This window comes from Lycium ferocissimum, chromosome 4 (genome assembly GCF_029784015.1).
Source record: "Lycium ferocissimum isolate CSIRO_LF1 chromosome 4, AGI_CSIRO_Lferr_CH_V1, whole genome shotgun sequence".
NCBI lineage: Eukaryota > Viridiplantae > Streptophyta > Magnoliopsida > Solanales > Solanaceae > Lycium > Lycium ferocissimum.
The window spans coordinates 48,790,151-48,813,945 of NC_081345.1; the positions used below are offsets into that span (position 1 = coordinate 48,790,151).

At 34.4% G+C, this 23,795-nt stretch overlaps 2 protein-coding genes and 1 pseudogene across 5 annotated transcripts; 1 reads left to right on the forward strand and 2 right to left on the reverse strand.

Moving 5' to 3' along the window:
* Positions 1–1,949: 1,949 nt before the first annotated feature.
* Positions 1,950–6,676, forward strand: LOC132053407 (magnesium-chelatase subunit ChlI, chloroplastic). Its single transcript, XM_059445431.1, has 3 exons — positions 1,950–2,135; positions 4,509–4,624; positions 5,391–6,676. Exons 1-3 carry the CDS (start codon positions 2,021–2,023, stop codon positions 6,438–6,440), a joined length of 1,281 nt encoding a protein of 426 aa, XP_059301414.1. The 5' UTR covers positions 1,950–2,020; the 3' UTR covers positions 6,441–6,676.
* A 2,266-nt stretch (positions 6,677–8,942) lies between these two features.
* LOC132053408 (nudix hydrolase 11-like) lies at positions 8,943–19,551 on the reverse strand. 4 transcript variants are annotated; one of them, XM_059445436.1, is made up of 5 exons: positions 19,327–19,551; positions 13,230–13,421; positions 10,385–10,527; positions 9,512–9,631; positions 8,943–9,432 (listed from the first exon to the last, which is right to left on the reverse strand). In XM_059445436.1, exons 1-5 carry the CDS (start codon positions 19,457–19,459, stop codon positions 9,229–9,231), a joined length of 792 nt encoding a protein of 263 aa, XP_059301419.1. In that variant the 5' UTR covers positions 19,460–19,551; the 3' UTR covers positions 8,943–9,228. The 4 variants fall into 4 exon arrangements, with proteins under 4 accessions (XP_059301419.1, XP_059301418.1, XP_059301415.1 ...); XM_059445435.1 differs by lacking the exon at positions 19,327–19,551 and having other exon boundaries at positions 9,512–9,628; positions 13,230–13,647; XM_059445432.1 differs by lacking the exon at positions 19,327–19,551 and having other exon boundaries at positions 13,230–13,646.
* On the reverse strand, positions 13,009–13,124 carry LOC132054944 (5S ribosomal RNA; annotated as a pseudogene).
* Positions 19,552–23,795: the final 4,244 nt, after the last annotated feature.

The following is a 23,795-nucleotide window of genomic DNA, read 5'->3' on the forward strand; positions in this document are numbered from 1 at the left end:
TTGAGTTACTAACATCCATAGGATATAAAACTTATTGACATTCAAAATTCTAAGTTCAAGCTAGAATAATATGATAATAGATAAAAAATTACGAAAAAAATTAAGAAATATTTATAAATTAATTTACAAATAAATATTTTTATGTATAAAATATTTTAAAAATTGAATACATGTAATGTCGGGTTGGTTTGGTTCGGTTTGACTTTTTTTAGTTAAAACCAAACCAAACCAATTATGGTCGGGTTTTTTTTTTTTCCAACACCAAACCAAGTCAAACCAAACCACTAGTCGGGTTTTTTTCTTGGTTTGAATCGGTTTATCAGTTTGGTGCGGTTTGTCGGTTTACTTTGTACACCCTTACTAACAACCTTGATCCCTGATTTAATGCTCAACATATATTTAGTTTTTTCTCTTTCTTTCAAGGAGTGGCTTTGCCCACTAACAGTCTAACATAAAACGATGATTTTAATGGTAATGATAATTTAACTTTTTTTCACTCTTCTGCCAACCTTCTCTCTTTAATTACATAGCAGTATATCTTTCCTTCTTTATTATAATTGTATTATATTCATAATATTATTAGCATAATTGATAATATATATTATTATACTCGTAATATTACTGGTATAACTAGTACTAATATATAATATTATATTCATAAGTTATATAATTAGTACTAATATATATTATTATACTCATAATATTCCCAGTATAATTATTATATTATACTTATAATATTACTTGTATAATTGGTAATATACATTATTATACTAGTAATACTACTGGTATAAACAGTAATATATATTATTATACTCATAATTATCCGTATAATTATCGGTATAGTTAATAATACCAAACCCGACCTTCTTCAACCAATACATTATTATAATTATAATCATATTATTATTAGTATAATTAGTAATATACATTTTTATACTCATAATATTAATGGTATATTTATTTATATACATTATTATGCTGATAGTATTATTTATAGATCAGTCATATGCATTAGCGTGTATAAGAAAGTTAATAGGCTAATAGCACACAAAGTTAGGAACAAATGATGATTACACAGTTTAAATCATGCATAATTAATAATATTATCTAATCTTAAATAAATCATATATGTTATTTATTGCAACTCCAATCACTTCTCATATGGGAAAAAAATAAAACCCAATTAGATCTCATTATGCGTTCAGACAAAATCAATTACAAATAAATCAAATGAGTTCTATACTCTACAAGCGTCCCACGCAAAAAACGTATACCAGCTTTTATGTCAAAGCTTTGACAAATAGGAATTTGATTTTAGAAAATTTTGACATTTGCAAATATAAGAGACAAAACTTTTGAAAGAAAAAAATAATTTTGAAAATAACAAAATTATGCACCAAGTGCGAGCAGTAAATCAAATTAGGCAAAATATAAATTAAAAATACATTCGAAATTGAAATATCTGCCTTTCATGCCTTCTTGAAGTAGGAGAATAATGGGGTTTATTGGTTGAAGAAGAGAAAGAAATGAGGAAAATGGGGGTGTAACAATTAAAGAAGAGACAGAAATGATAATAAAGAGTAAGAGCATAAAATTGAATCCCTAATTTAGTGGGGGATCATTAACTATACACGTTATTTTTAATATGGCAAAAGAGTAATAAAAGTTGTTATTTTTGATGTACTTTAAAACTTGTGCTAACTATGTGCATAAATTTAAAAGCTTGACTTATGGCGTAATTTTCTCTAATAGAGGGATCCCAAAATCGGGTATCTGTGCACTTTGGACCCCCACTTTCTACTTGGGCCAAAGGAAAAGCCCAAATGGAAGTAGCACATTAACCAACTGGATCATAAAATCCGAATCCATGAAGTCCATCCAAAAAAGGAAAGGTATGACCCGGAAATCTATCGTCTTATCCTGTGACACAACACACAAGCCAGTAGTTAACACTTGACTAGTGATCAACACACCAACAAAACCATTATTCTTCACTGAAAAACAAACAGTCCTTAAGAAAATGGTTTCACTACTTGGAACTACTTCCTCTTCAACAGCAACAGCAATATTAGCTTCAACACCTTTCTCTTCTCGTTCCACTAAATCTGCTGTTTTTTCCTTCTTCCCATCTTCAGGTACAAATATTTCTGTACTAACTGTTTTTACATTGTTGTGTTTAAGATATTGTCATTTCTTGTTTTTTCCTTTGAATTGGTTTTTGGGGTTTTTGTGAAATTGGTTTCTTGGTTATTGCATAAACTTTTTTATCAGTATAAAAGAAAGATAATTTTGTACTAGTTTTGTAATAATTGCTGTTTGTATTGTTAGTGGATGTTCACATTTTGTTTTATGTATATGCTTCTAGGAATTGTCATTTCTTATGAGCTAGAATTTGATGGGTACTTTGTTATTTCCAGAAACTCTATATGATTTTTGTACTAATTGTGTTGGTAGTGTTAGTGGGTGCTTATATTTTTGGCATAATACATAAACAGGCCCTTAAACTTGGCCTCAGCTGGCAAGTATGCCCTCCAACTTTGGGTGTGTACAAGTAGACACCTCAACTTGTATAAAATTGAACATGTAAACATAAATGTTGACGTGGCACATAAATTTTGAAGGGCCACGTCAGTGCCAAGTCTATGCCACATCAGCATTTGTGTTTACATATTCAACTTTATACAAGTTGAGGTGCCTACTTGTGCACACCTAAAGTTGGAGGGCATACTTGCCAGCTGAGGCCAAGTTTAAGGGCCTGTTTATGTATTATGCCTATATTTTTGTATCTATGCTTCAAGGAATTGTTACTTCTTGTATTTCCTTTGATTTTTTTTTTTTCTGAATTTAGGTTCTTGGAAGTGGTTGTGAGCTAGAATTTGAATTAATGGGCTTTGTTATTTGTAGAAACTCTATATTAGTTTAAAGATAAATATTTATGTACTAGTTGGGTTCGCATTGTTAGTGGGCGTTCACATATTTTTGATATCTATGTTTCTAAGAGATTGTCATTTCTTGTTTTGCCTTTGAATTGGTTTTGGGGTTTTTGTTGGGAATTTGGGTGCTTGGAAGTAGTTGGATTCTTGGTTATGAGCTAGAATTTGATGGTATAAATATATTTGTACTAATTTTGTCCGCATTGTTAATGGGTGTTCACATTTTTTTTTGTATCCATGCTTCAAGAGATTGTTACTTCTTGTTTTTCCTTTGAATTTTTTTTTTTTTTTTGTGAATTTGGGTTCTTGGAAGTGATTGTGAGCTAGAAGTTGATGATATATATATTTTTGTAATAATCTGGTCGCATTGTTTGTGGGTGTTAACATTTTTTTTATGTGTATGTTTCTAAGAGATTGTCATTTCTTGTTTTCCTTTGAATTGGTTTTGTGGGGTAGGATTCAAGCAGTCCTTACCCCTACCTTTGTGGGGTAGAGAGGCGCTTTCCGGTAGACCCTCGGCTAAAGCATATTAAAGCAGGTCAAAAAAGGAAATAATGGAAGTGAACAAACGAAGGCAAGATATTATAGAAAGCAAGACAGAGCATACTGGAAAAAGAACAAGAAACATCAGATAGTAACCAAAAATGGAAGGACAAGAAACTACATGAGAAATACTACGACTACTAGTATGAAATGATAAGCGAGAAAATGCTCTACTACTTACTAACCTTCTATCCTAATCCGTGTCCTCCACAACCTCCTATCTAAGGTCATGTCCTCGTAAGCCGCAACTGCGCAATGTCCTGTCTAATCACCTGTTCCCAATACTTTTTCGGCCTACCTGAACCTCAATAAGATTTTTAGTCTGAATAATACTATAAAAATTGGTTTTCTAGTTCCTAGCTAGACTAGGCTTTCACTACTATAAATAGGGATGTTACTAGCTATTTTCATGTAGTAGAGAATAGAGGAGAGCATAGAGGAAAATTGTAAAGATCATTCAAAAATTTATGAGTTTAAGACTAAATTATTTTCCTTCAGTAAGTCTGAATTGACTGGTACTTCGTTATTGCAGAAACTCTATATGATTTTAAAGATTTCAGTTATAGGGCGGAGAGAGGGAGGAAACTGAAAATTTTAGAGTCGACTTTACATTTTTGTGCTAATTCCGTTTGCATTGTTAATGGGTGTTTACATTTTATATATAGGCTTTGAGAGATTGTCATTTCTTGCTTTCATTTGAATTGTTTTTTTTTTTCTTTTTTCGTGTGAATTTTTGGGTTCTTGGCAGTGATGTGAGCTAGAATTTGATGGGTAAGTATGAATTGATGGGTACTTTGTTATTGCAGAAACTCTATATCAGCTTAAAAATAAATATGTTTGTGCTATTGTGTTAGCATTGTTAGCAGTTGTTTTCCATTTTTTATGTATATGCTTTAAGAGATTGTTACTTCTTGTTTTTCCTTTGAATTGGTTTTGGGGTTTTTTGTGAATTTGGGTTCTTGGAAGTGGTTGCGAGCTAGAATTTGATGGGTAAGTATGAATTGTTGGATACTTTGTTATTGCAATTTGCAGCGCAGAGTCAAGGGAGGAAGTTTTATGGAGGAATTAGACTCCCAATTAAAGGGAGGTCCCAATTCCGTGTGGCCATTTCCAACGTTGCAACAGAAATCAGCCCTGCTCAAGAACAGGTACCGATTTTCGTCATTTCGGTAATTCTTGATATGGTAACTTAATCAGGTATTTTTCCAGACAGTGGGCTAACTGTGCAAGATTTCTATTTTCTATGTATTTGAGCTTCTTAATGTGGGATTTGAGTTTGAGGTTTAATGAAATGCTTGGATACTCCTTGGATGTGGACATGTGGTTGTATTCCCTTTGTCCAATTCTATATTACATGTTAAGTTGACTTATACATACTCCCTCCGTTCCAATTTAAGAGTAGACTTTTGATACTTGTGATCTAATATAAGTCTTACATATTTGTGTGGTTATAAATTATCTCATTAAGGGTAAAATGAGAAGTTAAATGTCAAATTGTTACTAAATATAGAAAGGTGTCATTTTCTTGGGACCGACTAAAACAGAAAGAGTGTCACATAAACTGCTATGGAGAATATATTATATTATTGATGGTGGAAGTGATCGTTAAACTTATAGTTGAAAATTAGTTCGACAAAAAAAAAGATATCGGATTTAGTTTGGATCTGTTAATGAGTTTGAATTCTTGATCGTTGTAAAAGTTTTTACAGAAATGATGTGAATCATGTTGAGACGTCCCAAAAAGAAAGACTATCGCTCAAAGTAGAGTGGTTTTGTTAGGTTCAGAATAGAAAGTTCTGACATTTGGGCAAACTGATTTATTTGGAAGCCAATATATTCGCAACCGTTTTTATTTCTGGGGTTTTTTTAATACCAAGGATATTGATAAGCTTTTACCTACTTTGTAATTTTAAGGCTCAGAAACTTGCTGAAGACAGCCAGAGACCCGTGTATCCATTTCCAGCCATAGTAGGGCAAGATGAGATGAAGTTATGTCTTTTGCTGAACGTAATAGATCCAAAGATCGGAGGCGTGATGATAATGGGTGATAGAGGAACCGGGAAATCCACCACGGTTAGGTCTTTGGTGGATTTACTTCCTGAAATCAAAGTTATTTCTGGTGATCCGTTCAATTCAGATCCTGATGACCAAGAAGTAATGAGCTCTGAAGTCCGTGATAAATTGAGGAAGGGAGAGCAGCTTCCTGTATCTCTCACCAAAATCAACATGGTTGATTTACCGCTCGGTGCCACTGAGGACCGGGTGTGTGGGACCATCGACATTGAAAAAGCTCTTACCGAGGGTGTAAAGGCGTTCGAGCCCGGTCTTCTTGCTAAAGCTAACAGAGGAATACTTTACGTAGATGAGGTTAATCTTTTGGATGACCATTTGGTAGATGTTCTTTTGGACTCTGCAGCTTCCGGATGGAACACTGTTGAAAGAGAGGGAATATCAATTTCGCACCCTGCTCGATTTATCCTTATCGGTTCGGGTAATCCTGAAGAAGGAGAACTTAGGCCACAGCTTCTTGATCGATTCGGAATGCACGCCCAAGTGGGAACCGTTAGAGATGCAGAGCTGAGAGTAAAGATCGTCGAGGAAAGAGCTCGTTTTGACAAGAACCCTAAGGAATTCCGGGAAACGTACAAGGGAGAGCAAGAAAAGCTCCAGAGCCAAATCTCCTCAGCCAGGAGCGGGCTTTCTTCTGTTACAATTGATCACGATCTTCGTGTTAAAATCTCTAAGGTCTGTGCGGAACTGAACGTCGATGGATTGAGAGGTGATATAGTCACGAACAGGGCAGCTAGAGCATTGGCCGCACTAAAAGGAAGAGATAAGGTAACCACGGAGGATATCGCCACTGTCATTCCCAACTGCTTAAGACACAGACTTAGGAAGGATCCGTTGGAGTCTATCGACTCGGGTTTACTTGTTGTTGAGAAATTTTACGAGGTTTTCGGCTAAGGAAGGTAGAGGGCTCTCTTCTTTGGCTAACATTTGCCTGCACAAGCTGTTTTATAGAGCAACAATACTTGTTTTTGGCTTTATTTTCCATTCTCAAATCATGTAAAAGATTTGGCAATTGTAAAACTAGAGAGTTTTGCTTAAGATTGTCTATGTACTATGCTTAAGAAATGGGTTGAGAATTACTTGTAAACATACTAGTATTTGATTATTATTAGAAGCTATTATAATTCCATGAGTTCATCCCTATTATATACATCAAAAATTGCCAAAAGAGGGAAAATGAGTAATTCTGGACGGAATGTATGTCTTTTTTTTTTTTTTTTGGTCAAATAGAAAAAAATTTATTCAACCAAATGAGAAGTTTAATACACCACTGATCCTGCACTCTGGGTTCAGATCTCATGTTTCCTTATCTAAGCTATTACAGAGATGAAAGACCCACTAGCCTAGACAGGGTACTTTTGCAGTTGATCTAACAGCCTCTGCCATTTACATTTAGATTGCCCTCTAATATGTAATTCTAGCACTATCTCTCTGATTCTATGCACTGCAACTCTGCTTTCTTTGTTGAATTTTCGAGCATTCCTTTCAGCCCAGACATGATATATCACTGCTGCACTTAGGAATCCTAGAATTTCTGACCTTGGCCTCTTGTTCTTGACCCGCTGAGATAACCATTGTACTTCTTCCTCCCAAGTGCCTATCTGTTTCTGAATACCCAGCCAGGTTAAGATTGTGTGCCATATATATTTTGAGTAGGTGCAATCGAAAAACAAGTGCTGCATAGTTTCTACAGCTTGTGAAGAACACATCACACATTCCATAGGCACCTGTATGTTCCATTTAGCAAGTCTGTCTACTGTAGCCAATCGATTTTGTACTGCCAGCCACAGTATGAAGTGGTGCCTTGGTAGTGGACCTGATGATAGTAACAGATTCTTCCAATTAGGCCTTGGTAGTTGAGGGAACCATGCAGTGTAAGTCTTTTTGATATTGAACCTTCCCCGACTTCAAATTGGTTCAGATGTGTGATGGCATTGGTGTTAGGAAACCATGATTTAGCCTCAAATATTTTCCGAACTATCCAGCATGCCTGTTTAGGAGTACTCATACTTGCAAGGTCCTGGCATTTGATATAGTATCCGTGAATCCACTGAACCCAAAGCGTTTCCTTTCTATGTGTCAATGCCCACAATAACTTACAAATTGCAGCCTTGTTCCATTGTTCAAAAGCAATGACATTAAGTCCACCTGCAGCTTGTGATTGGCAGATAGTATCCCAGGCCACTAGTGCCTTTTTTGAAAACACATTACTTCTAGTCCACAGGAATACTCTGCATATAGTATTGACCATTTTTATCACCTTTTTAGGCAACGGGAAGACCTGCCCCCAGTATGTATTCATTTCAAACAGTACGCTCTTGATCAACTGTAGTCTTCCACTATAAGACAACAATTTGGAAGTCCAGCAACTCACTCTAGCTGTTATCTTCTCTACTAGTGGAAGACACTGTTGAATAGTAAGTTTCCTGGAGGAGAGCAGTACCCCTAAATATGTGAAAGGGATTGCACCTGTAGTGAAATGCATCTCTTGTATCAGCTGTTCTTTAAAGGACTCTGGTACCCCAGCCACATAAAATGCACTCTTGTCCATGTTGGCTTGTAACCCTGAGACCTTGGAGAAGTGCTCGAAAGCCTGCAATATTAGCAATGTATTTGTCTTGTTTAAGACTATTATTGCATTTACCTTTGATTGTTAAAATTAGGCGTTAGTCATGCCTTAAAAAAAAATTGATGTTGTTCATAAATTTACCCAGTCCTTGGTTATATATTGTTAATCTAATCTTTTTTCTTAAAATATTGTATAACAATATTAAAGATCGCATATAGTACTAAAAATATTTTGATAAGATTTTTGGTACTTGTACCATTGAATCTTGTCCTCTTATTGTCTCTTTGAGAAAGTAAACATCATTGCAACATTTTATTTTGCAATTATTAGTGGTCTTGTATAGGCTTCATTCAACAGATTTCTGCAACTATGGCATTAACATAAAGCTCAGAGCACAAATGTTGGGAGGGTAACAAAGAATACATAGGATATTGGTACGCTTTGCTTGCTTACCAAACACCAAAAAATTTAAAAAGAAACCGCTTATTTTCTTAAAAAACATTTTCCTTCGTTACCAAACACATCCTATGTTTCAAATTCCATTGACAAAACCACTAGGTAATTTCTTTCCATCTATCTAAGCTTTGGCAGACAGAGTTACCCGATATCTATACTAGTAGGAGGCTAGGAGCTAACAGATATTAGGTGCAATAGGCATAATTAACCTGAACACCCACAAAAAAAAAAAAAAAAAAAAAAAAAAAAATCAAACGTCAGCTTTCAGATGAAGAATAAGATATGTTTCACTATCAGCACAAAAATCTATAGAAAAATGGCTCTAGGTAGCTGCCCACTAGAGAAACAAACATATTCCAGTTAATGATACATAACATCAAAAGGAAACTCTGTTTGATGCATAACACTCAACTCATACAACATTATTTCAACAACTTATACAACTTGTACAAAAATATTGAACCAGTAATAATAACACATTATACTTTCCACTATAAATCATGCTATTAAACTAAGATATGTTACACTGAAAGCAATGGCCATAATAGGTTACATATAAAGGCACATATTTGTAATTTGATTTACTTCATTTTGAAGGAACTATCCTTTATGTTCCAATGGGCAAATGTGTCACGAGAGATTCGGCAATAACGTCTTTCATTGGCGACTTCTATTCCAAAATCTAGGCCTTCGTTCGTGAAAATCAGGGAGGCGTTGGTACACAACCGAGGCAGCTTTAATCAAAATACCAGCAGTTAAAGCCCATATAATATACTTCTCCTTCTCCGTTTCGTGATCAAAGAAATGGAGTACATATTGATCTCCCATATATTCAACCTTTTGTTCTCTTCGATTTTCATCCTAAAATCAACCAAAATATCGGTAAGAGCAATTGAAGACGAAACTTGTAAATGAAAAGGGAGTTTCTAGACGTACTAACCTTAAGAAACATCTCTAAAGGTGCATCAAATATTGCTGCCACTTCTGCTGTGTTTATTACCGGGTTGAATGCATTCCGGTCACAAAGTATACCCACTACTGGAATCACTATAATTCCCTTCTGAGCAAACCAAAAAACATAAAATAAAATGGATTTGAGCCCAGATCATTGAAATCTTATAGGACCAAGTTTTAACAAGATGGTTAAGACAGGAAAGATTCCATAGGGCTAAACCGAAATAATTTGCATTTGAAACTTGCAACAGATACTTCTTATACCAGCTAGGCATTGATGATAAGTACCAAAAAAGCAACAGATCAATTAAACTCTAAACGGAAATGATTCGAAAATGAGTAGATCACCGACTTGACATTTAGCTAGAACTTTCTGGTATGACCATTGCTTCTCCTGTTTAAGGCAAGTGCTCAAAAAGAATTTCCAAAAACCATCCTTCAGTTAGACTCTTTCTTACTTCTCTTAAGTTAAACAAAACTTTGGCTGCAGTGTCGATTGTGTGATGGACATGAGTATGACATTCAGGCCAGTATCAGTTAATTTACAATAGAATCGATAAAAAGTTTCATTAGTTTTTCTTTTTGGATTTTTCCAACAAGATATCCGTATGTCATGTCTAATTTTGCATAATACTCCTAACAACTGATTGCTTAGTACCATTGTATAACTATTGTTGTTGTTACTGTTCTTCGCATATTTATGGTACGTGAAATTTAACCCCTTCACCTTCGATACAAGAAGACGGGCTTGTATTATCAACTCTGTCCCTACTGGTCATTAATATTCACGAGGCTGAGAAACCTTAAAAGGGCATGACCATGAAAACTAAAATGAAGCTAATGAAGACAAATGCATTACCTTGGCAGTAAAGGATTCAAGAACAGTGACAACATCTACAAGTGAACGATCTAATCCGATCTCCTCCTCAGCCTCCCTCAATGCTGTCTCCATGTCATTGGCATCACCTTCTTCTACTTTCCCACCAGGCAAAGAAACTTCACCTAAAAACAATAAAACAAGGGGTTGGCAAAAGTTGAGTAACTCGTGTCTTAGATCACAAGTTTGAGTCTTGCGCCAAACGAACTAAGTCCAGTATTTAAGTGGAGAAGGGTAGAGGGGTGGGTCCATCATCCTCGAGCTTACTGCAATTGGCTAAAATGAGGGGTTAGCTCAATTGTCAGAAGATGAAGGACTTGTGTAGATCACAAGTTTGAGCCCTGCATCAAGGGAACTAAATTCAGTATTTAAGTTGGGAAGGGTAGAGGGGCGGGTCTATTATCCCCGAGTTACGAATGCTGCCGTTGGCCAACAGTTGGCTCCAGGCAGATTTCTCAGTCATCAAAAAATGCCTTATGCATTTGATCCCAAAATTAGAATTAGACCTCCAGCCTTGGTGGGTAGGCTTATGTGATACCAATGTTGGACTGATGCAATCTCACTGTTTCATTTTATATGACACTAATTTGATTGGGAAAGGAATTTAGGAAATAAAGGAAGAGATGTCAAACGTACCATTAAACCTTTTAGTTTTAAATATGGAATAATACTTAGCATAGCTACCTCTAAGAGGTAATTATTGATAGTACCTACCTTTTAATTTATTTATATTTAGTAGCTACAGTGATTTTCTACAGTGATTTTGTAAATTATCATTCATAGCTATACCAAATACATTTGGTTTATGGCTTGTATTTCTCCCTCGCCCCTCTCTCTCCTCCAAAATTAGAAAAATCATATCACCTTAAAGAGTTCTCAACTTACGGCCGTTAAACAATCTCAATCTCAAACCAAAACCCTAACATTTGAGGAAGTATTAATCGGAAAGGACGGAGGCGCCGCCGTTGGTGGTGTTGAGTGGCTGTTCATTTGGGAGTTCAGACTCAGTGGCAGCACGTGGAGATTTACGCATGTCAGAGAAATCGAATCCATGAACAACATGAAACATGAGATCTCAGATCTGAGTGTATTCGTCATTGTTTTTAGTGTATTTTTTTGTATTTGACTGGAGATTGGATCGGAATCCATGGCTTCTTCTCCTAATTGTATGTCAGATATGAGTGTATTTTGAGTGTATTCGTCATTTTTTTAGTGTATTTTTTGTATTTGACCGAAGATTTGGCTAGAATCCGAGGCTTCTTATCCTTCTTGTATGTCAGATCTGAGTGTATTCGTCATTTTTTTAGTGTATTTGACCGAAGATTTGACCGGAATCCACAACTTCTTCTCCTTCTTGTATCTCATAATCTGAGTGTATTTTCATCATTTTTTGAGTGTAAATATAAGTTTAATGTATTTGGCTGATTGTATTTTTGGGAAAAAGTATTTGACTGTATGTGTTGTTTGAATGATCTATATATAACCAAAACAAAAAGATACATCAATATATAAATACAATAAAATACACAGCCCCGTCGTGTATTTAAATGCACTTAAATACATCATTTTGAATACACGTGTATTCAGAAAAATTAAGGTTGCATGTATCCAAATACAGCCAAATACATGTGACATTAGATAAGGTTGGATACAACTGAACAAAGGTATTCAAACACACTGAAATACATCAAATACAGCGAAAATGCTTAAATGTAGCTACAAATTGTAAATAGCAAAAAGGTAGCTACGGATTGAAAGCAAGCATTAAAAGGTAGTTATTTGTGTAAGTTGCCCTTTAAATATATCATCACATTTCTACTAACGGCATATCATTAAGAACAATAACTACGCCTCAGCTCCAAACAAATTGAGGTCAACTTTATGAATCTCCACTTCTTCATTTAAGCTCATTTCGTATCCTCATTCATAGGAAACAAAATAGTATCCTCATTCATAGGAAACAAAATAAACTAATACTGTATTAATACTATTAGAAGTTCTAAGTCTAAAACCTATACTCAACTAGTAAATATCACTTATACGAATCTTGTCCATTGTACCCTATCTTTGGCTAAATCAGTATTGATACCAAGGGTTGTCTGTTATAATTAAGAACATATCATTAGGAGTAAAACTAAAAATAAAAAGTAAAAGCTTTCAAATATAAAAATGTGTTTCTTTTTTTTTTTTTTTTTTTTTAGAAGAGAGTGCATCATATAAAATGGAACAAAAAGGACTACTATGCTACCAAGTGAAACATCTATCCTGACAACATCTCGGCCCAAAAATCTAAAAAAATATACTATACACCCTCCATTCCATAATAAGTGACTTTTTAGGTTTATGCACACCCCAAGAAAAGTCTCACTTCTAGAAAATTAGGAGTGTTTTTACTAACTTACCCCTAATTAAATGCCTAGAAAAAGAAAAGCTTAATGATTTTTAATTATGTGAATAAGGGTCATTTTGAAAGAAGAAGATCAATTTCTTCTTGAAATCCTAAAGCGCCACTTATTTTGAAACAAAATGAAAAGCCTAAAAAGTCACTTATTATGGAATGGAGGGAGTATTAAATAGACGAAACTGAGCGAGTTTGGGTAAAACGAGGGATGCAACACGAGGAGTTCCGGGGGCACCTATTCTAGTACTACTCTCACCCAAGCACGCTTAACTTCAGAGTTTTAATGAGATCCGATGCGTTAGTGCCGGTATGATCGCATCTATCATCCCTAGCGCTCTAAATTCTCTTAAACCCGAACACTATTATAGACATTTAATTGGAGAAAAAAAAAAGGGTAAAAAGGAACTCCAGCAATCAAATACTTACCAGAATATGTAGAGACTGTAGAAGCTCTTTTAGTGAGAATTACACGAAGATGGCCTTGTTGATCCTCAAATAAACACACCAAAACTGCAGCCCTGGCTCTTCTTGAATTACTGCTACTACTATTTATAGGGTCTGTCCCAAGTTCTGGTTTCAATTCTTGTTCTTTTTTAACAACCTCATTCACATTACATTCTTGAATTGTTGGACTTTGATTTTGACTCTGTATATTGAAAAAGTTGGAGGAGCTAAATGAAGGGTGGTTATTATTATTAGGATTATAAAGACGGAGTCTTTCAGCTAATTTTAAAAGGTTTTCTGATCTATGAAAGATGTTAGTTGCCATGGGAGAAAGGAGAAATGGAAGGTGGTTGTGCCAAAAAAGCTAAAAATAACTAATAATTGGGTCCTGTAATTTGGGGTTGCTTCCTTCTTTATATTTTTGCCTTATTGGTCAATTTTGTCCTCTAAAGTACTCCTTCTGGATCAAAAAGAGCGCACACTTAATTTTTTTTTTTTTTATTCAAAAAAGTGATTCACTTACCAAATCAAGAAAGAATTAACTTTATTTTTTTAGATTTATCTTTATTAAGTGTTAAGTGACCAAATCTCAATACCTATTTAATTAGAGGCATTTTAGTGGACACTCTTTTTTATCCGAAGGGAGTATTGAACACACTGCTCATGAGTCATGTCTCTGTCTGATCCATCACTTCCTTTTTTCATTTTGATGGCTAGATGAAGGTGTAGTATTTTGACGTGTGTAACCAATGTTTTCGTAGGCTTCGTATCCAACTATCACGTTTTCGCGAGTTTAATACCCAATTATCAATTGTTCCATTTTTCTATCTGAACTATCACTATTTATGTCTTAAAATATACCTCAAAGTTAATTAGGCCAACTATCGATTGTTTTCTTTTTCCATATGAACTATCACAATATTAATGATCGCATATGGTACTGAATGTTGAGAAAAGATTTTTGGTATTTAAACCATTGAATCTTGTCCTCTTATTGTCTTTTTGAGAAAGTAAACTTAATTGCAACATTTTATTGTCCAATTATTAGTGGTACAGTCAGACCTCTCTATAACGGCATCCGCGTATAGTAACATCTCTCTATAACAACTAAAATTTTTCGGAACCGATTTTTTATGTTATATTTTACTTATCTATAACAAAGATTTTACCCATAACAGAAGTAACCAAATTTATAAAAGTACGCTCTTTGTAAAACCACCCTCATATAACAACTATCTACTTTTTTTGGTAATAATTATTAACGATCTTTATAAAAATAAAATATCTATGATTACCAATAATAAGTAGTATAGATTTTGACCAAATATTTAATTTGATACCTTAATATACTATATTTATGACCGAATACTACATAAGAATACATATGTGGAGTTTGATGCAACAGTTCCTATCATTGAAGCTTTCACTGATGAACCCATGTCATTGGAGTGGAAGAACAAGCTCAAGAATATGGAAGCCGAAGTCGAAATGAAAGTGCTGACGAAGAACCTCAACCTATTGTTACTTGACTGGGTTAGAAGATTCAAAGGTTCAACTCTTAGATTCCCTTCAAGGAAAAGCAATTGGATACCCGTTTGCTGAAAGTTTAGACGCAAATCTTCGTAAATTCAATCGTTATATAGCCACTAGAGATTAGATTCTATGAAACAAGCTACAATAAAATTTCTCCCATCAACCTTGAAAGAATTTAATTTTCAAATATTGTAGATTTAAAATGTGTGCCTTGGAGCTTAAAACTATATACATTCAATTATGAATTTATTGAAATTATATCAACTTTCCTAAATGTTTAGTTAGTGAAGCATTCATATTTTTGAGATTTAAAATTTAAATAATTTTTTTATAACATTAAAAAATAAAAAAATAGATTTTATGCATCTTTTTTGCCTATAATAGCCAACTATTATTTAAATGGCAAATGCTGTTATACAGCAATTCTCTATAGCAGCCAAAAAATTTCGGACCCAACGATGCTGTTATTGAGAGGTTTGACTGTATTATATATGCAAAGCATAAAGCTTAGAGACAATTGTTGGGAGAGTAACAAAGAACACATAGGATACTGATAAGTTTTGCTTACTTACTGAACACCAAAAAAATAAATAAGAAACTACTCATTTTAAAAAGTCATACTTCAGCTTTCAGATGAAGAATAAGATATGTTTCAATAGCAGCACAAAAATCTATAGAAAAATGGCTATAGGTAGCTGCCCACTAGAGAAACCAACATATTGCAGTTAATGATACATAACATCAAAAGGAAACTCTGTTTGATGCATAACACTGAACAACTTATACAACATTGTTTCAACAACTTATATAACTTGTACAAAAATTATTGAACCAGTAATAACACATTATACTTTCACTACCAATCATCTAAACTATACATTGAAAGCAATGGCTATAATAGGATACATATCAAAATGCTTCGGCACATATCTTTAATTTGCTTACTTCATTTGAAGGAACTATCCTCAAAAGCGGAATCAGGATTTGAAGTTTATAGATTCTGAACTTGCGAATGAACCCATACTTGCTTTAGTTACTGAGTTTGCAATTAAATACTTACACATATTTAATGGAATTCCTAATATAAATACAGGGTCTAAGAAAAAGCTACTGCTTTCGTCCAAACCTATACCTTGATATTGTAGCTCCGCCCTGACTATCACTTATGTTCAAAGTTCAAAGTTCAAAAATCACGCAAGAGATTTGGCAATAACATCTTTCATTGGCAACTTCTATTCCAAAATTTAGGCCTTCGTTCTTGAAAATCAGGGGGGCGCTGGTACACAACCGAGGCAGCTTTAATCAAAATACCAGCAGTTAAAGCCCATATAATATACTTCTCCTTCTCCGTTTCATGATCAAAGAAATGGAGTACATATTGATCTCCCATATATTCAGCCTCTTGTTCTCTTCGATTTTCATCCTAAAATCAAATATCGGTAAGAGCAATTGAAGACGAAACTTGTAAACGAAAAGGGAGTTTCCAGACGTTCTAACCTTAAGAAACATCTCTAAAGGTGCATCAAATATTGCTGCCACTTCTGCTGTGTTTATTAACGGGTTGAATGCATTCTGGTCCCAAAGTATACCCACTACTGGAATCACTATAATTCCCTTCTGAGCAAAAAAAAAAAAAAAAATTTGAGCCCAGATCATAGAAATCTTCTAGGACCAAGTTTTAACAAGATGGTTAAGACAGGAAAGATTCCATAGGGCTAAACCGAAACAATTTGCATTTGAAACTTGCAACAGATACTTCTTATACGAGTTAGGCATTGATCATAAGTACCAAAAAGGGAACAGATCAATTAAACTCTAAACGGAAATGATTCGAAAATCAGTAGATCACCAACTTGACATTTAGCTAGAACTTTCTGGTATGACCATTTCTTCTCCCGTTTAAGGAAAGTGCTCAAAAAGAATTTCCAAAAAACATCCTTCAGTTAAGACTCTTTCTTACTTCTCTTAAGTTAAACAAAACTTTGGCTGCAGTATCGATTGTGTGATGGACGTGAGTATGACATTCAGGCCAGTATCAGTTAATCTACAATAGATTCGATAAAAAGTTTGATTAGTTTTTCTTTTTGGATTTTCCAACAAGAAATCCGTATGTCATGTCTAATTTTGCACAATACTCCTAACAACTGATTGCTTAGTACCATTGTATAACTATTGTTGTTGTTACTGTTCTTCGCGGATATATGGTACGTGAAATTTGATCCCTTCACCTTCGATACAAGAAGACGGGATTGTATTATCAACTCTGTTAATATTCATGGAGCTGAGAAACCTTAAAAGGGCATGACCATGAAAACTCAAATGAAGCTAGTGAAGACAAATGCATTACCTTGGTGGTAAAGGATTCAAGAACGGTGACAACATCTACAAGTGAACGGTCTAATCCGATCTCCTCCTCAGCCTCCCTCAATGCTGTCTCAGTGTCATTGGCATCACCTTCTTCTACTTTCCCACCAGGCAAAGCAACTTCACCTAAAAACAACAAAATGAGGGGTTGGTAAAAGTTGAGGGACTCGTGTCTTAGATCACAAGTTTGAGTTCTGCGCCAAACGAACTAAGTCTAGTATTTAAGTGGAGAAAGGTAGAGGGGTTGTTCCATCATCCCCGAGTTTTGAATGCTGCGATTGGCTAAAATGGGGGGTTAACTCAATTGTCAGAAGATGAAGGACTTGTGTTAGATCACAAGTTTGAGCCCTGCATCAAGCGAACTAAATTCAGTATTTAAGTTGGGAAGGGTAGAGGGTCGGGCCCATCATCCCGAGTTACTAATGCTGCCGTTGGCCCAAAGAGTTGGCTCCAGGCAGATTTATCGGTCATCAAAAAATGCCTTTATGCATTTGATCCCAAAATTAGAATCAGACCGCCAGCATTGGTGGGTAGGCTTATGTGACACCTATATTTGACTGATGCAATCTCACTGTTTCATTTTATATGGCGCTTATTTGACTGAGCAAGGAGTTTAGGAAAAAAAAAAATGACATTTTTTTTGACAAGGAAAAAAAAAAATGCCATATCAAAAGTACCATTCGCACTTATAGTCTTAAATATGTCATCACATTCCTATAACAATAAGAGCATATCACTAAGAGTAAAACTAAAAATTAACAAAGAGTAAAACTAAAAATTAACACTAAAAGAGCTTCCAAATATAAAAATGCTTTCATTTTTTTTCCAGAAGAAAGTGTCATATAAAATGGTACAGAAGGACTACCAGCAGGGGCGAATCTAGAGCGTCCGTTACAGGTTCACATAAATCTAGCAGTCTTCACTTAGACCCGAAACCTACTATATATTTATGAATATTTGACTATGAACCCAGTTACCATTATAATATTAACTTGAGATCACCGTAGGAAACCATAAATACTGGATCCACCTCTTACAACTACGCTACCAACTGAAAAGCCAACGCGCACAAACTAGCCCAAACAGCATTTTAGAAATTTAATTTTTAACTTTTGCAATCAAATACTCCCTCCTTTTCGTATGGGGCACGGAATTTAATAAAATAAAAAAAGACTTTTAAATCTTGTAGCCTTATATGTTTAATGTAACAAAATGACCTTTAAATATGTCACGTGAGATGTTAAATTAAAGAGTTGCCAAATTAGGAAAAAGACATTATTTTTTAAACAGACTAAAAAGGAAAGCAAGACGAACAAATTGAAACGGAGATAGTTACCAGAATGTGTAGAGAGTGTGGAAGCTCTTTTAGTGAGGATTACACGAAGATGGCCATGTTGATCCTCAAACAAACATACAAAAACTGCAGCCCTGGCTCTTCTGAATTACTATTATTTATTGGGTCTGTCCCAAATCCTGGTTTCAATTCCTGTTCTTTTGGAATTATACCATTCACATTGCATTCTTGAATTCTGGGACTTTCATTTTGAATGTGCATATTGATATTGTCGGAGTAGTTATACAAATTCTTGTGTTTCTATCTTTTTTAATCGAGAAATTCTCGAGGGCAAGTGGCACAATGCTCGAAAGTCAGTGGATAATAGGTCACCCCTCTACCCTTGTCCACTAAAATACTATGCTTTTATCTGACACAGAGTTCGAAACTGTGACATGTGCCTATCTCACATAACACACGTTGCAATCTTAACACTAGACGCGAGTCTTAAGGATTAGTTTCGTGTCTCATTATTGTATGAATTTTACGAAATAAATTTGAGGACATTTTAAGATATATTAGCTTTAGGCCACCAACTTTATTAAGTCGCCATGCTAGGCTAAGGCGCGCACGAACTGATCAAACATCATTACAGAAATTTAATATAAAAAAATTTAAAAAATTCAGCAATCAAATACTTACCAGAATGTGTAGAGAGTGTAGAAGCTCTTTTAGTGAGAATTACACGAAGATGGCCTTGTTGATCCACAAATAAACACACCAAAACTGCAGCCCTGGCTCTTCTTGAATTACTACTACTACTATTTATAGGGTGTGTCCCAAATTCTGGTTTCAATTCTTGTTCTTTTTTAACAACCTCATTCACATTACATTCTTGAATTGTTGGACTTTGATTTTGTATGTTGATATTGAAAAAGTTGGAGGAGCTAAATGAAGGGTGATTATTATTTGGATTATAAAGACGAAGTCTTTCAGCTAATTTTACAAGGTTTTCTGATCTATGAAAGATGTTAGTTGCCATGGGAGAAACTAGAAAGGAGAAATGGAAAGTTGTTGTGCCAAAAAGCTTAAAAACAGACTAATAATTGGGTCCTGTAATTTTGGGGTTGCTTCCTCCTTTATATTTTTGCCTTAATTGTTTGGATGGTTGTTAGTTGTTACGTGTTACATATGTTTCATAAAATATTACTCACTCCGTCCCAAATTTAAGTGTCTTACTTCATTTTTTAATCTGTCCCAAAAAATGTATTTTTTTCTATATTTAGTAAGTTCTCTAATTACAAGGCAAGTTTAAGACCACATGATTTAAAAGACTACACACATCTTTAATTTAAGACTACAAGATTCAGAAGTCGTCATTTATTTCTTAAACTCCGTGCCCAGTCAAACTAAAACACTTAAATTGGGATAGAGGGAGTATATTGTACCATACTATTTTGATGAATATACTCTAACATTTAGATTATAGATTATTCTTCATCGATACATAACACTATACATCAATAATTTAAAGATAAACCTACAATATTATAAAGAAAAGAAGGTTACTGGGTTAAAGGTATTATAAAAAAAAAAACTAGGCAGGGGGGGATCTAGTAAGGAGGGTGGGGATGCCACGTCACCTGCACACCTCGAGCGAAACCTTGTGTGTGTATATATATGTGAGTATATATGGGAATAGTATAAATACATAAAATGGCACCCTGACTGACAAATAGTTGTTTGGTGCCATTGGTTAAGGGCTGAAAACTTTGCCCACAGCGCATGGGATCGAGCCCAACTTGCACCAATTCTCTTAAAAAGACATTTCTTTTCTAAGAAGCTTATTGCGACTTTTTTTCCCTTATGAGTCAATATTGCTTTTTAAATTTTATTTAATCCTTGCTTCTGTTTATAGTTCATAGTGTTTATGAGTAACTTTTATTTTGAGTATCTAAATATGCATCTAAGGTTGAGCTCTAGTTCTAGTTGATTAGTTTTGAGTTAGCTGATAGCTTCAGAATATAATAACTCGTCAAGGACAATTATAAATGGATAATATATTTTTGTTAATATTAGAAATACTATTGAGGTTTTATGTTTTGTTTAAAATTGTCATAATTATTAAATTATTTTGTTTAATCGATGTCTATATAAATCGAAAAGATGAATAACACGAACTGCGGCGGTAGAAAAAATAAATCAAGTTGAAACCCAAAATAGTGTGACAATTGTTTTGTCTATATAAACGGCCGGAAGTTACTTCGCTCCCCAACTCGTTTAAGTCAACCGATACCATGGGTCATTCCCTTGTTTAGGGAACTAGGCTATGGAACGCATCGAGAAAGCCGATGCTTCTGCCTTTCCACTTTCCACGAGTTTAAAAATCTAACGATAGCTAAGAGAACTAGAGAGCTAGAGCTAAATACTTGTAGCTAAGACGAATAACCCGAACCGAAGCTCAAATTAACTCAAGTCGAAGGCCAAAATAGTGTGGTAATCGGTTTGTCTATGTAAACTGGAAGGCTGAATGACCTGAATCGAAGCCCAAAATGGATCAAATCGAAGCTCAAAATAATGTGGCACCCGGAATCTCAAATTCCTAGATCCACCTCTGACAGTAGGGTAGAGAATAAAATAGAATTAACTATTAAATAATAATAAAAGAATAAGGTAGCGAGCGACCATACCAAATCGGTAGTTACATACAATGAGACTTTTCATCGTTACATAACGATGAATTTAACGATACGATATAATAAAATTTAAGTAACAGTTAGAACATATATTTTATTTAAAGTAGCAATCCAATAAGTAACAACTAACAACCATCCAAATAAGCTGGTCAATTTTGTCCTTCAATCTAAATACTATACACCCTGCTTATGAATCTGTCCAATCCATCCCTTTCTTTTTCCATTTCGATGGCTAGACGAAGGTGTAGTATTTTGACGTGTGTGGCAAGTACTTTTTTTGCTTAAAAAAAAATCGGTTTAATCATTTGTTATCCAAAGATTGTTGGTCCGATTAATTCAACTTTATCTCAATTAAGTTCAGTTAAGAGGTATTCAAGACTTTTAATTAAAAGTAGAGAATTTCAACTATGATATGAATATCGGTGGTAGTACTTCATATGCAATTTTTAGAGTACATTAAAAGCTTACAAATAAAAATACATACCGATATATATATATTTTTAATTCATATCGAAATTAAAATCAAATTCACAATTTAAAATTTATAATCTTGAACTAAAAAAGTCGATTTTGAAATTTATGCTTTCAAATCACTTCTGATGATATATGCATTTCGCAATTAAAAGTTATAAGATGAAGTTTAGTATACTTGTGTAGAGCCTAGTGGTCAAAAAGTCACAATTCTAACTGTAAGGTAATACTACAGATCCAATGGAGCCTTTCGTACTCATCTATTAACTACTGTATATGAAAGAAAAACGAAAAATAGACGGAGACTACTCCGTCGGTCCCTCCGTCTCATAATAAATATCATCTTCACTAAAAATAAGCACATTAAGAAATCAATAAATTACTTTTTTCTCTTGATTAGAGCATGCACAATTAGTGGTGGAGCCACACTATGCCGAGGGTGTTCATCCGAACCCCCTCGGTGGAAAAAAATACTATTTTTGCAAAGTTAAAATTATTTTTTATGTATATATAGTAGATGTTGAACCCCCTTAGGCTTCTTCGTATGTTTACTTTTTTATATTTTGAACTCTCTCGGCAGAAATCTTGGCTCCGCCACTGTGCACAAGTAGTAATTCTTTTGACATTGAGAATCCAATAATACCAAGTTACTATAAGTCTGTTTGGATGGGCTTATGACTTTTGACTTATAAACCAAAATCCATAAGTTAGAAATTCTAACTTATGGCTTTTGGCTTAAAAATAAGCACTTTTAAGTACTTTTTTTGTCTTACCTAAACACTCTAAAAGTACTTAAAAGTTATTTTGGCTTAAAAGCACCTAAAATAAGCCAATCCAAACAGGTTCTATGTGACTTTTCCAATCATTATTAGATGTTACTTTAACTTGTTATTTTTTGTCTAAGGATAGAGTTGAAAAAAATTAGTCAATTTATATCTTGGGTTTTTAAAGTGACACTTATTATGAGATAATTTTTTTTAATTAAGATGATATTTATTATGGGACGGAGGGAGTAATTTGCAATCACATAGAAAAACTTCAACCAATATAAATATGAATCATGACAAACGTGGCAAGTTTTTCCATCATTTTAAATGATTTTTCTCCCATTAGGTGATGGGCTGATGACAGATGCTGTCCTTTATTGCCTGGCTGGCAACCCCTTTATGTCCAAGGCAGCCTCACCAGAAATGGGACCAACTCTTTATTGAACTTATAGCTTTTTTGTGTGCTTATGAACTAGTACTTCCTCAGTTCCTCTATATCAAATTATTATCGTTTGTTTTACATGCTTCTTAACAAATGTTAAATGTGAAGGGTATTTAATTATTTTATCTTTATTTATATCTAATTTATAATCTCTCTATTAAATATTTATTCTATTTATGTGTCATCTTCATTAATATTCAAATTCTACTAAGGGTTTTGGGGAAAACATAATTAATTGTGCCTTGAACTTCAAAAACAACAAATAAATTGAAATAACTATTTTTAATAATCACGATAAATAAGTTGAAACGGGGCGAGTAATATCTTTCTCATCTAGGTTTTCCCATTATTCCTAAAGTTTCATCCACTTTCTATAGGGCATAAGGTAAATAAATCAATAGACAATAGAGAAGCCAGCACCTAATCTAGTGCCTACATCAACCAGTGGTGCCTACATCAACCAGTGGCTTTATACACATAGGTTGTTGGCTACTTTAGTAGAAATTACACCTCAAAACACTAGAATAGATTCTAGAAATAAATAAAAAAATACTAACATAAATTGCATCTCCAAATATGAGTTTCCGTTAGATCCATCTTCTCCAAAGTCTATCAAGTTTAGCAGATAGATATTGTTAAATGAGACACACACTCAATCAATTCACAATAATCGCCATACTTGAGGACCAACTACCTCGTTGATTACAATCTGTACCACTTTTTGGATCCAACCCACCACTTCTAGTACACCTCTGGCCCAATTGGTTATGGCTGACTTCTCATTTTACCAGACCATACTCTGAGTCGCGGCCTCAAACGTTGGTCAACTCTGCTACCAGTCGTTACAGATTGAACGCGAGCCCAACCGAAAAGACTAGCCTATTAAGTAGGAGAACTCATTCAACCTATAAACCATTACAAATAGTTTTTGCCTTTAAGTAGTTGCTTCACCATATCAACATTATTGAACATTCATGGGGAAGGAAAATATCAATACTCCAC